The 14,780-nt window shown below is 34.9% G+C and overlaps 1 protein-coding gene across 4 annotated transcripts in view; it reads left to right on the forward strand.

Moving 5' to 3' along the window:
* DDX46 (DEAD-box helicase 46) overlaps positions 1-14,780 on the forward strand; it is a 52,326-nt gene that overhangs the window by 3,952 nt on the left and 33,594 nt on the right. For 3 of the 4 annotated variants that reach the window (XR_015167412.1, XM_086411615.1, XM_086411616.1), the window contains exons 3-10: positions 2-145; positions 3,599-3,695; positions 6,428-6,593; positions 9,069-9,220; positions 10,826-10,939; positions 12,228-12,393; positions 13,196-13,316; positions 13,874-14,049. Coding sequence is in view for 2 of the 4 variants with exons in the window: in XM_086411615.1 (XP_086267741.1) it covers positions 2-145; positions 3,599-3,695; positions 6,428-6,593; positions 9,069-9,220; positions 10,826-10,939; positions 12,228-12,393; positions 13,196-13,316; positions 13,874-14,049 (1,136 nt within the window). In the remaining 2 variants the exon portion in view is untranslated. Of the gene's footprint in view, position 1; positions 146-3,598; positions 3,696-6,427; positions 6,594-9,068; positions 9,221-10,825; positions 10,940-12,227; positions 12,394-13,195; positions 13,317-13,873; positions 14,050-14,208; positions 14,303-14,780 lie in introns of those variants that run through there. The other variant, XM_086411617.1, reaches the window with a different exon arrangement.

Consider the following 14,780-nt stretch of genomic DNA (forward strand, 5'->3'; position numbering starts at 1 on the left):
GGCGTTCCAGAAGTAGAGAGAGAGATAGAAGTCGAGAACGAAGAAGATCTCGAAGTCGGGACAGGAGACGTTCAAGGAGTAGAAGCCGAGGCCGAAGATCCCGATCTTCCAGTCCTGGCAATAAAAGCAAGAAAGCTGAGAATAGGTAATGTTAACATTGGCTGTATCTATCATGCAGGTTGGGAACTCTCTTCCCTACACTTTTAAAAAAAAATCCTTGTAAATGCTGAATTTGGCTGCTACCATGAGCTATTAGCTTAATTTCATTTCAATAAGTTATAAAGCTTATAGTGCTTTTAGGAGATACCTAAATTCTGTTAGTTTGAATACTCATAATGCATTATTCCTTCATTTAATACCTACTGTTAATGATCAGAAGTACATTTTATATACATCTTTGTGGGAACTATGTTTTTTTCTTTGAAGTTATTTTCTTAATGTTTCTACTGTTGTTTGACAAATAACATTTTTACATTGCTGAACTGCTATTCATAATGGGTGAACTTTGCTTGTGTAAGTTAAATCTACATGTTTCCTTAAGATGTTAGTACCATTCAATTTTGAGATATTAGTTATATCTATTAGACATAATATGTTTACTCTATATTTCTCTTGTTAATGCTTTGTTCTTTGCCTATTACTGTTTCTAAAGTGGTGTCCTGGCATATATAGCTTTGTTTCTGTTTTCTTCATATTAGTTATGAAGATTTTTTCCTCATTTATTTACTTTATAAATTTTACTTTTGTTTTATCAGGTCAGTGTTATAATGCCCATTGGGATAATTTTAAATTTAAAATATAAATTCAGAGAAATGAATGAAATATAAACATGCAGCTTACTAAGTATAAAGCAAGATTCATGTAACCACCACCAAAGTTAAGAAATAGAACATTATCTGTATCCCCCTGGAAACCCTACATGTCCCTTTGCTAACCCAGCTTTCTATTTGCCTAGATAAAATCACTGCTGACTTTAGTGTTAGTAATGTCCTAATTGTTTCTTTATAAATGGAAAAAGAATAATTTAGGTTTATGTGTTTTTTGATTTTATGTGAATGAGTCATGTCTTCTGTGTTTTTGCTAAACCTTGGGAGTTAACTCTGTTGCTCATAACAGTTTATTTTATTGCTGAACCAGTATCCTGTGGTATAAATATGTGTGCTCAGTCGTGTCTGACTCTTTGGGACCCCATGGATTGTAGCCTGCCAGGCTCCTCTATCCATGGAAGTTTCCAGGAAAGAATACTGAAACAGGTTGCCGTTTTCTCCTCCAGGGGATCTTGCTGAACCAGGGATAGAAGCTGGGTCTCTTGGGTCTCCTGCATTGGCAGGTGGATTCTTTCCCACTGAGCCATCTTGGAAGCCCCGTGATATAAATATACCACTTTATCCATTCTACCGAGATAGATGTTTGAGTTGTTTTAACTTTGAGGCTATTATGAACATTTTTGTATATATATCTTAGTATACATGTGTATGGGCTTCCATGGTGGCTCAGACAGTAAATAATCCACCTGCATTGCAGGAGACCCGAGTTCTAGAGTTAGACACCACTGAGTGATTAAGCATATTAGCATATACATGTGTATGAGTTCCCCTTGGGTGTACAGCTAGGAGTGAAGTTACATGGTCATAGAATAAACATAGCTTCACTTTAAGTAATCCCAAATGCTTTCCAAGGAGTATATACTAATTACACTTCCAGCAGTATATGAGAATTGTGTCCCTTCATACCCAGTATTAGGTATTGTCATTCCTTTACATTTTAATTTGATAGACATGTAATAAAAATATCATTATGATATTAATTTGCATTTCTTTGATTACTGGTGAAGTTGAACACCTTTCCATATGTTTTTTGGTCATTCAGATTTCTTCTTCTAAAGTACATGTTTAAAAAAATACATGTTTAATCTTTTTCTCATTTTTGTATTGGTTTCTCTTTTTAAAAAATTGATTTATAGAAGTTTTTGTTTTTAAATGTTCCAGATAATTGTCGTTTGTTTTATGAGTGGCAAATATTTTACTCTGATTTATCTTTTTACTCTGTAATGATACTTTTGAGGAACAAAGACTTAGAAGGAAGAAACATTCATAAAATGAAGGCAGTTAATAAAAGGATGAGGAAAATCTGACAAGGGCAGTGTGAAAATTATAGGCTGTACTCAGTCTGAACATAAAAGATTAGCATGCTGCTTTTACCAGTACATCAAAAAGATAAGACAGATCATAAACTAATTGGGTTTATACCAGGAATGGAAAGTTGGTTTAACATTAGAAACTCTTATCAGTGTGATCCAAGATTCAAGGAGAAAAGCCATGGTTACTTAAGTAGATTCAGGAAAAGCATCTTATTAACTTCAACACACATTAATGTTTAAAAGTGATGGGCAAACGTGAATAGAAAAGTATTTAACAAACTGGTTATAAAATTAGGAAGCACTTTCAAAGAACAAGATATAAGGACTTTCACTACCAGGTGTCAAGGCTTGTCTATAAAGTTGTAGAAATCAAGAGTATGGCTTTATTGTAGGGGTAAACACATAGATTACTGAAACCTTATAAAGAACCTAGAATCAAATCTACACATATAAGATCATTTAATAAATGACTATGGTGACATCATAAATAGTGGGGAAACGTTTTTCCAATAAATGGTGTCAGGGATATTTGCTATCCTCTGATAAAATAGGATCGGCTACCTCCTTCTGTGCGCAGAAAGCATTCCCAAACAGATTAAAAACCAAATAAGATGGCAAAGCTATAAACTTTTTAGAAGTTTATGCTAGAGAATATCCTCTTTACCTCTGAGTATCTTCGTCAAAATTGGAACAATTTCTGGATGCCTTATTTTTTAAGATTTATTTATTTATTATTTACGGCTATGCTGAGCCTTCGCTGCTCGTGGGCTTTCTCTGATTGCAACGAGCGGAGGCTCCTGTTTGTTGTGGTGTGCGGGCTTCTTGCTGCGGTGGCTTCTCCTGTTGTGGAGCACAGGCTCTAGATGCTGTGGCTTCTGTAGTGACGGCTCACAGGTATAGTTGTCCTGTGGCATGTGGGATCTTCCCCAAACCCATGTCCTCTTCATTGGCAGATGCATTCTTTACCACTGAGCCACCAGGGAAGTCCTCTTAAAAGCACCAATCATAAAGGAGGGGAAAGGTCATCTAATTTGATTATAGTACAATTAAGGAATTGAACTCATTTTTAGATGCCTTAAGTAAGGTCAAAATGAAAGCTTGTTGGGATTTGAAATATTATCACATATATCAGTTATCTTATAGACTGTTAATGTTTTGGTATAGTTCTCCATTTGTTACATTTTAAATTTCTTGTTTAAATTTTTGTAATTATTTTTACATGCTGTGTCCAATTTACCTTTGGTTAGTTTTCAGATATGGAGTAATATTTGCAGTTAGTGTTATGGGATTAATTCTTCATTGTATTTCCAAGTTGCTTATTAATGGTATATAAAAATTCAGCTGAACCTTGGAAGTTTATTTCTTACTTAGAAAGTAAAACACAAGTCTAAGTGTTTTAAAATGAATGTTTCCAAAAACAGATAGATGATGTCCCCCTCTCTCTTTTTTTCTTGGCAGGTCTAGATCCAAAGAGAAAACAGATAGTGGGGAAAGTTCTAAAGAGAAGAAAAAAGACAAAGATGACAAAGAGGATGAAAAAGAAAAGGATGCTGGTGTATGTTTACTAACATAAATAATAGTATAGTATTGAGTTTGTTTCTGTAGTGACTAGTTTTTGGTTTTAATGCTGTATGTTTTATTTTTAAGTAAATGATAGCAAATTTGTAAAATAGGTATAAAATGATAGTTTTCCCCATGAAAACATTTTTCTGAAAGTTACATATCTATACACATTATCTACTTTAGTATATAAAATGTGATCATACTGTGTGCACTATTCTGTGACTTGATTTTTTGTTGCTTTTAAATTATGAATTACTTTATCAATATATATCAGTATATAAGGTCTTAAGAATAATAAATCACAGTATACAAAGATTCTGACTTAAGAAGTAGAATACCTTTCTTTTTCCTTTTGTTAAATGTTGGCTATCTTTATGTACCTGCTTACATAGGTATTGCTTGTTTTTAATGCCTGCATAGTGTTTTGTTGAAGAAAAGGTAAATGGGTATTTAGGCTGTCTGTAGTCCAGAGTTATAAGCAATGGTAGATTAATCCTAGTACACATGTGTTCTGTGAATATAGTATAGGGTAAATTAATACCAGTAAAATAAATTACTCTGTCAGTGGGTATATAGCTTTCCCTCAGCATTGGAGGGGGATTGGTTACAGGACCCCTTTGGATAGCAAAACCTTCAGATGTTTAAGTCCCTTATATGAAATGACTTAGTATAACCATGGGTATCCTCTCTGCATTGGTTGTCATCTCTAGATCACTTATGATACCTAATATGATGTAGATGCTGTGTGAATCGTTGTAAATACAATGTAAATCCTATGTGAGCGGTTGCCAGCCTAGGGCAAATTCAAGTTTTGATTTTGGGAACTTTCTGGAACTTTTCTCTTCCTGCGTATTTTTGATCCACTTAGTTGAATTTGGAGGATGAGGACTCAGATCCAGAGGGCTGGCTCTAAAGATTTAACATTTTGATCGATAGTGTCAAATTGCCCTCCACAAATATTGTGAAAATTAAGATTTTAGACGTGAAAATGTCTGTTTCCTCACATTCTTGCCAACATGGGTATTTTGAAATTTAATTTTTGCAAACGTTATAGGAGGTAATTGATTTCTTGTTATTTTGAGTTGCATGTCTTTAAACATGAGTAAATAATGTAAACCAATAATTAAATAAGGCATTTTAAGTTTATTTACTATCTGCACTGTTCTTTGAATTGCCTATTCATATCTTTTGCCCATTTTACAATATATTATAGCTTCACTTCCTTTTTTTTTTGAGATCTAATTTTTTTTTTTAGTGGTTCTTTTTTTAAGGGGACTGTTTGCTGAGCAGGTTATCTAAGAAATTAACACAAGAAGTCTGGAGGTCTGGTTTCTGATTTAGTTTCTACTGTGGAATGACTGGGTGACCTTGAGAAAAAAACATAAGCTTTCTGGGGCTCATCTTCAGAGAGTATGGAATTATGAAGGATGTAAATTCAGGGACACAGGTTTTGTTTGTTTAAGAAATAAATTTATTTTAAAAATATAAATATAACCATATTATAAAATACTTGGAAAGTCAGAAATAATTCTCTGTAATTCTAGATACCCAAATGCCATCATCATTGCAGTTTATTAGTATTTTCTTTGACGGTTTTTTTACATGTGTGTTTCTATACCTATTTATATAATTATAGCATGGACGGGGGAGCCTGGTAGGCTGCAGTCCATGGGGTTGCTAGGAGTTGGACAGGACTGAGCGACTTCACTTTTCACTTTTCACTTTCACGCATTGGAGAAGGAAATGGCAACCCACTCCAGTGTTCTTGCCTGGAGAATCCCAGGGACAGGGGAGCCTGGTGGGCTGCCATCTATGGGGTCGCACAGAGTCGGACATGACTGAAGTGACTTACCAGCAGCAGCAGCAGCATGTATAAAATTTTGATATTAATTTGATATTTATTCAAGGACTTAATCTTTAAGTCCTTGATTATGACTGTGAAAATGATTTGTCTTTCCTTTGAAGAGTATTGTTGATAATCATGATACAAGCTTTAGAATGGCTGTTCCTAGGAAACTTAGACCTAAAGGCTAAAAGATCAGAACTTCTTAATGATGTTGATAAATAACTCATTTACTCACTTGTTTGAAATAGAAAATTGTGATAAAAAATCCTTCTCATGGAGGCAGTCTTGGAGAAGTTTAAAGGATTTACAGTTGAGAGTAATAATTAGGGAACTTTGCTTGCCAGTTCTTTTAGTTTCCACTTTGAGGGAGAAGTTGAATTCATATGTGCATATTGGTAGTAACTAAAGGGAGAGTAAGTTACAGTATTTGAAGTTTGTCTTTGGCTTCCCTGGTGGCTTGGGTGGTAAAGCGTCTGCCTACAATGCGGGATATCGGGGTATGATCCCTGGGTTGGGAAGATCCCCTGGAGAAGGAAATGGCAACCCCCTCCAGTATTCTTGCCTGGAAAATCCCGTGGACAGAGGAGCCTGGTAGGCTACAGTCCACGGGGTCGCAAAGAGTCGGACACGACTGCGCGACTTCACTTTTCTGCTTTATTAGTTGAAGATACTTTTGATTGTGATTTCATTTTGTTAGTTTATTCCTTAATATATTAAAAAGATGTGTAATCTAAATCTGGTCAGAATTTAGGAGATTTGTGTGGACACCTGTTTTTCCTTTTCTTTTTTTATGCTTAGAAGAAGTTATTTGGAGTGTCACTAGGAGTAAAACTGTTGATCCTTATTCTCTTCTCTCTATTTTTTATTTTCACCCCAAGAACTTTGACCAGAATAAGCTAGAAGAAGAAATGAGAAAGAGAAAAGAAAGAGTAGAAAAATGGCGAGAAGAGCAACGTAAAAAGGCCATGGAAAACATAGGGGAACTGAAAAAGGAAATCGAAGAGATGAAACAAGGGAAGAAATGGAGTTTAGAAGATGATGATGGTATATTCATTTGTTTGCTAATAGCCTAAATAACAATTCATGTAGAATAGTCTAGGATTATAAGTGATAGACTATTGTTTATTGTGAAAAAATACACATAATGTTTACTATTTTAACCATTTTTAAGTGTACAGTTCAGTGATATTAAGCCAATTCACAGTGTTGTGCAGCCATCACCACTGTCCATTTCCAGAACTTTCCAAACAAAATTCCAAACAAAACTCTGCCTTATTCAACAGTATTCGTCATTCCAAACAAAAACTCTGCCTTATTCAACAGTAATTCTCTATCCTGCCTCCCCCTACCTCTTCATTTCTAATAACATCCAATCTACTTTCTGATTCTGTGGATTTACTCATTCTAGGTACCTTATATGAATGGAATCCTATAATATTTGTCTTGTGACTAGGCTTATTTTATTTAGCAAAGTGTTTTCAGGGTTCATCCATGTTGTAGTCTATATCATGATTTCCTTCCCTTTTAAGTCTGATAGTATTACATTGTATGTATATACCACATTTTGTTTACCTATTCATTTGTTGTTGCATATATAAGTTGTTTCCATCTTTTGACTATTGTGAATAATGCTTCTGTGAGTATTGGTGTGTGCGTATCTGATTGAATACCAACTTTCAGTTCTTTTGGGTTTTTACCTAGAAATGGAGTCACTAGATTTATTTTGAGGTTTTTCAATGCCCCTTTTCATATTACTTTAAAATTTTAATTGGAGAGTAGCGTTCAGTAAGGATCACTGATTTTACTTTAAGTGGAGAGTTGGATGCTTATGGGCAGTCAGTAAATAGCTCTTTAATTTTTTTACTTCAGATGTTAGTAGTGAGGGTAAGTTAAGGGCATGTTTCCAAGTCCTTCTGATTTTTTTCCTAAGTTAGAAGAGCAACATTTCCCCTGCACATCTTGATTATTTTTTTCTTTTTTAAATTATGAAAGTATGATAGTACATTTACAGGAGACTTGGAAAATACAGAAAAAAGTTACATATATTTCCAGTATATATTACAGTTATTTTTTAAGTAGATAAATTAAGGTTTTTAGTTGGAGTTTCAGTGTCAAACTCTCAAAATTTGATGGAATGAATAGACAGAAAAGTAGAAGGATATAGTAGACCTCAAAAGCACTATGAAGAAAAGAACAAAAAAAAGCACTATGAACCAATTAAACATAATTAAGATTTATACAGTTTTCACACCAAAGCAGGATACAAATTCTATTCAAGTTTCCATAGATTGTGAACCAGGGGACACTGGAACATATCCAGGGACATAAAGCAAAGTGTAAAAATTTCATAGTCTACAGGTATTAAAATCATACAGTCTGTTCTCTTATGGTGAAATTATGTTAGGAATCAATATCAGAAGATAGTTGAAAATAACACACATATTTCAAGTGCAGTGTGACATTTACCAAGAGAGAACTTTGACATAATCATGGAAAGTCTCAATAAAGTTAAGAGACTGAAGAAACACAGAGAGTGATTGCAACGAAGAAAGCAATTAAATGAGAAATTAGTATCAAAATGAGAAATTAATATCGAGGATACTTTAAAAACTCCATGTATTTGGATAGAAAATGTCCACTTTTAAATGATGGTTGTATCTAAGAAATCATAATAAGGAAAATTAGAAAATATTTGTAGCAGAATAAAAATGAAAAGAGAATTTATCAGAATTTGTTGAATGCAGCTGAAGCTGTTCAAAGCAACTAAATGCAACTTCACAACTGATTTTGATGTGTAAGATGTTAAGTGGAATAATGAGATTTTATAGGAAAAGGGAATTTTGCTCCATTTTTTGGTGAAAATCCCTGTGAATTTTTCAGTTTCTGTGAAAGTTCAACAGGGTGTTTTGTTCTAAATAGATTAATGGCTTATGTCTTTAAATGGTGATGATGATGATGTTCAGTCTCAGAGTTGTGTCTGACTCTGTGAGCCCATGGACTGCAACATACCAGGCTTCCCTGATGATAGTTATGCAAAAACATGAGATTGTTTTTCGGAGAAGGCAACGGCACCCCACTCCAGTACTCTTGCCTGGAAAATCCCATGGATGGAGGAGCCTGGTGGGCTGCAATATGCTATTAATTTTTTCTTCCTGTGATTAAAGAAAAGTGATTGAAAGAAGAGAAATAAACATATCCTTTTAGCAGTTTTTAGTTTTGCTTCTATTAGTGTAGTTGTAAAATAATACCAGAGATCCATTTTTTAGACGTATTAGTGCTTCTTCCTCTTTTCAATTTAATAATTTATCATTTATTTCTTTTATTATTAGTAATATTCAAAACTAATGCTTGTTTGATTTAAAACCTTGCCAGTATGAGTATTTGAACTGTATTGTGCCTGGGTTAATTGATAAGGAAGGTATTTGGGTAGTTAAGAGAAAGGGCTTTAATAGGGGTGTGGTCTGATTGTGAAATAATCCCTTTTGAAACACATATTCAAAGTGTGTTCTGATATTTTAGATGATGAAGATGATCCTGCAGAGGCTGAAAAGGAAGGAAATGAAATGGAGGGTGAGGAGTTAGATCCATTAGATGCTTACATGGAAGAAGTGAAAGAGGAAGTAAAAAAGTTTAACATGAGAAGTGTGAAAGGTGGTGGGGGAAATGAAAAGGTATGGGATTTTTTTTCCTCTTTTATTTTTAAAGATTTATATTCCTAGTTGAATAACTTGAATTCATTGTTGCATTGACCTACTATTGGCTTGGATGGCTTTATAAAGTTAACGATTTTGTTTCCTTCTTTTTTTTTTTTAATTTAATTTTATTTTTAAACTTTACATAATTGTATTAGTTTTGCCAAATATCAAAATGAATCCGCCACAGGTATACATGTGTTCCCCATCCTGAACCCTCCTCCCTCCTCCCTCCCCATACCATCCCTCTGGGTCGTCCCAGTGCACTAGCCCCAAGCATCCAGTATCATGCATCAAACCTGGACTGGCAGCTCGTTTCTCACATGACATTTTACATGTTTCAATGTCATTCTCCCAAATCTTCCCACCCTCTCCCTCTCCCACAGAGTCCATAAGACTGTTCTATACATCAGTGTCTCTTTTGCTGTCTTGTACACCGGGTTATTGTTACGATCTTTCTAAATTCCATATATATGCGTTAGTATACTGTATTGGTGTTTTTCCTTCTGGCTTACTTCACTCTGTATAATAGGCTCCAGTTTCATCCACCTCATTAGAACTGATTCAAATGTATTCTTTTTAATGGCTGAGTAATACTCCATTGTGTATATGTACCATAGCTTTCTTATCCATTCATCTGCTGATGGACATCTAGGTTGCTTCCATGTCCTGGCTATTATAAACAGTGCTGCGATGAACATTGGGGTACATGTGTCTCTTTCCCTTCTGGTTTCCTCAGTGTGTATGCCCAGCAGTGGGATTGCTGGATCATAAGGCAGTTCTGTTTCCAGTTTTTTAAGGACTCTCCACACTGTTCTCCATAGTGGCTGTACTAGTTTGCATTCCCACCAACAGTGTAAGAGGGTTCCCTTTTCTCCACACCCTCTCCAGCATTTATTATTTGTAGACTTTTGGATCGCAGCCATTCTGACTGGTTTTTGTTTCCTTCTGCATCTCAAAAGTGTCTGTACTTTTTCTGAAGAGCAGAGATACTAGCAAATTTTAACTGCAAATGTCCTTTTAGAAGTCATCATTACTATTATCATCTTTGTTTAGTGTTTTTGCTTGTTACTTTCTCAGTAGGTCCTTTTCCAACACTCCCATCTTTTATACTCCTGATCCTCTTTAGTCTAGGTTTTCTTTTTCTTAATAGAATTTATTGACAAATTGTATAATTCAGTGTTGTGTTTGTTTGTTCCTTCTTCTAAAATCTTCCCAAGAGCAGTGATCTTTACCTGTTTTGTTTATTGATTCATCTTAAGATCCTGGGATAGTATTTGGTTTGTGGAATGAGTGAAAAGTACTATTTGGTAGTATTTTTTAAATATATTACATAATATTATATAAAATTACATACTATGTACCTAATTACCTATGTATTAATGTGTTAGGAAATATAATGCTATTGTATTACATTTTTAAATTTAAGTAAGTAAGGAGAAAGTGGGCTACTGTTTGTTTTTGCATTAGTAGTCACTGACAACTAAGTTAATTCAAATTATAAATTATTACAGTTACCATTGTTTCATTTGGTTTATACTTTGTGTTTCAACTTTAGCAAAATATTTCACATTCTTTTTTTAGAAGTCTGGGCCAACAGTCACAAAAGTTGTCACAGTTGTCACAACCAAGAAAGCAGTGGTAGATTCTGATAAGAAGAAAGGTGAGCTAATGGAGAATGACCAGGATGCCATGGAGGTAATTCTTCTTTAATTTTTAACTTTGTTCATGATACCATAGAATGAAACAGCAGCCCACTCCAGTATTCTTGCCTGGAGAATTCCATGGACAAGGGAGCCTAGTGGGCTGTGGTCCGTGGGATCACAGAGAGTCGGACACGACTGAGCACACAGCACATGATGCCATCCTATGAGTGTTTATAAGAAAGCATTGATGGAGGTGTGCTTTTCAGTTACGCAGTTTACTCTTAGGAGAAATTCTTGCTTTTCTCAACAGTATTGTAGCCAGATATCCAAACTAGTAGAACATTTTAACCTCTTTGACCTCTTGTATACCTGCTTTTTTTTAAAATTGAAGTATAGTTGATTTACAATATAGTGTTAGTTTCAAGTGTACAGCAAAGTGATTCAGTTATACACACACATGTGTATTTTTGGTTTCTTTTTCATTATAAGTTATTACAAGATATTGCATGTAATTCCCTTTGAAAGTGTGAAAAGTGAAAATGTTAGTCATTCAGTACGTCTGACTCTTTGCTATCCCATGGACTGTAGCCCACCAGGCTCCTCTGTCCATGGATTTCTCCAGGCAAGAATACTAGAGTGGATAGCCATTCCCTTCTCGACAGGATCTTTCTGACCCAGGGATTGAACCCAGGTCTCTAGCATTGTACAGTAAATCCTTGTTGCTTACTTTATGTATAGTAGTTTGTATCTGTTAATCCCACATTCCTAATTTATCCCTCCCCCTTCCTGTTCCCCTTTGGTAGCCAGAAGTTTGTTTTCTATGTCTGTGAGTCTATTTCTGTTTTGAAAATAAATTCATTTGTATTACTTTTTTGATTCCACATTTAAGTGATATCATATGATATTTGTCTTTCTCTGACTTACTTCACATGGTATGATGTTCTCTAGGTTCATCTGTGTTGCTGCACACGGATAGGCCAAATTTTGATTCATCCTTGTCCCTCATCAGTACATCCCAGGCATAGAATAGGGAGAGAAGAAATGAAGTGACAGAATGAAATTTTTTACTATTAACATTCATTGTAATGATTTATATAGAGAAAACTATAGCAGAACTTCATTAAAGCTATGTTAGAATTAGTTTTTTGTTTTAGCTTTATATTGTTACTATAGCTTTCTATAATGGCAAAGAAAAAATAAGCTAAGTTAGAAAGTTCAGAAAATAAAAGAAGAGGAAAAGAATATTTTCTAGGAGTGGAACATTTTTAAAGTTAGAAATATTTCTTCCCATAGAAATATAGTAATAGATTTAGCTCTTAATTTTTCTCTTTTTGTTACAGTATTCTTCAGAGGAGGAAGAAGTTGATCTTCAGACAGCTCTTACAGGTTACCAGACAAAGCAGAGAAAGCTTCTAGAACCAGTGGATCATGGAAAAATTGAATATGAACCATTCAGAAAAAACTTCTATGTTGAAGTTCCAGAATTGGCAAAAATGTCTCTAGAGGGTAAAATTTGTTTATTCATTTATCGGTTATTTTGGGGATGGGGGAAATACACTTCACCTTGCCTGGGAGGCATGTTGATAGGCCTGTAAGTTGATGGGTGAGTAGGAGAAATGTGCCTGACTTACCTGGAGAAATGAGAGTGAACTAGAACATGAGAAATCATTCTGGAGAGTGAGACGACTACATCCACAATGATTAGAAATAGAAATTAGTGTGTTTTGGGAAACATTTTTAAAAAAAGAGCAAAAATTAGTTTGGCTTACGTGGTTGAGCTTTTTAGGGTTGAAAATACTCTTCATGTGAAGTTAGCAAGTAGAGTATTGTTACGTTTTTCTCTTATTTGAGAATTAGAAACCGATACGAAGCTGTGTGATATTGACGGAAAAAGCATGATATGGGCAACCCTTGCTTAAAGAACAAGTAGTTGTATTACTTGTGAATCACTGTTCTTTTATTGCTGTTAGAATTTAAGTCAAAATAACCAAATTGTAGAAATTGGGGTGTTTCTTTTGTTCCTAGTTGGTTGCAACAGGAATCACTTTGTCAGAGCTGTTCAGTGCATTGTCCTGGAGCTTTGATATGGAATTATCTTTGGGAACACTAAAAAAGAATTGATTCTTAATCTTACCATGCCTCATTGAAAAGTAGAGGGCACTAATAGAACAATATTTAAGAGTTTCTTTTTTTTTTTTTCTTTTTTTAATTTTTTATTCCTTTATTTCTCATGTGTTCCCCATCCTGAACCCTCCTCCCTCCTCCCTCCCCATATTTAAGAGTTTCTAATCTGGATTTTGTTTTGTAGAGGTGAATGTATTTCGGTTGGAAATGGAGGGCATTACTGTCAAGGGGAAAGGTTGCCCCAAACCAATTAAATCTTGGGTTCAGTGTGGAATTTCTATGAAGATCTTAAATTCTCTAAAAAAGTAAGTGTTGAGCGGTTGTCCACATTTTTCAATATCTTGCTACAGAAGATAACCTGTTACATACATTTTCACTCAAATGGAAAATACTGATTTTTGTTAAACAGGTTTCTTTAGATATGATTTACATACCATAAAGTTTACCCTTTGGTTTACGATTTTCATTATATTTATGAAGTTGTGTAGTCATTACCATAATCTAATTTTAGAACATTTTCATCAAACCCAAAAGAGGCCTGGATCTATTAGTATTCATTTTTCTCTCTTCTACACACAAGGCAGTCTCTTACCTACTACTTTTTATAGATTTGTGTATTCTGGACATTTCATATAAATTAGATCGTACTTATATACAGTCCTTTGTGACTGGCTTCTTCCAATTAGCATAGTATTTTCAAATATTTCTACATCATCCATGATGTAGAATGTCTGAGTACTTCATTCCTTTTTGCCAAATAAAAATCTCATTATATGGATATACATTTTGGAAAACTTACAGTGTGAGAGCCTAAAGATCACCACAGTCCTTACTGTTGTCTTCCTATGGTTTGCTTTTTAAGGCATGGTTATGAAAAGCCCACGCCAATCCAAACCCAGGCGATTCCTGCGATAATGTCTGGACGAGATTTGATTGGTATTGCCAAGACAGGAAGTGGAAAGACCATTGCCTTTCTGTTGCCCATGTTTAGACACATCATGGATCAGAGGTCTTTAGAAGAAGGAGAGGGGCCAATAGGTACAGTTCCTTTCATTAAACTATTTTTTCAGATAACAACTTTGTCAGTTAATCAGAAAGACCTGATGCTTTGTAATAAGTGTAACAATAAAGATGTCTTTATGTACAGTTCCTCTATAAATTTGGCACTTTGGGGCTGATTTCCCCTTACCAGCAGGTGGAGTGAGACTCTTCAGAGCTCTGGAGTGACATCTCAGAAGTACAAAAACAGCCTCTCCTGGCACAGCTCAATTTTTAAACTCTGACTCGGCAGGTAGAATCCTCGTGCATCTATCTGTTTATTTATGTTGAGGTTTGTTCTTAGCCCATATGAGTGGATCTATAAACTCAACATAGAAGATTGCAGGGAAGTGTATTTTTGTTTTTGCTTTTGTTTTTTTGGCCTTAAAAGGCTATAGTGCCAGTGTTTGATTCAGGATTAGGTCTTCAGATTCAGTTTTCTTGATTCATTTGGCAGAGATCTCTTCTCCAAATTTGAATAGGGTTTTGGAAAGTTGTTCAGCTCCTCTCTTGGCAACAGAGGGCACAGTATGTCTCTCCTCTGTCTGTGCCCCTCAGACCCAGGTTGTTTCCGGAAGCCACGGCATGGCTCTGCAGCACAGTGAGTCACTTGATTATCTTTGCTCTGTGATTTGCAGTTGAGACTGATTTGCATTCTTTTCAACCAAGTATTTTCCTGATGGTTGAGTAAGGCATTTAACTCTGATTTATCTTCCTATAGCATGTTCTTA

Source organism: Bos grunniens, chromosome 7 (assembly GCF_055505025.1).
Source record: "Bos grunniens cultivar Pamir isolate PY7600 chromosome 7, Bosgru_T2T1.0, whole genome shotgun sequence".
In the NCBI taxonomy this organism is placed as follows: Eukaryota; Metazoa; Chordata; class Mammalia; order Artiodactyla; family Bovidae; genus Bos; species Bos grunniens.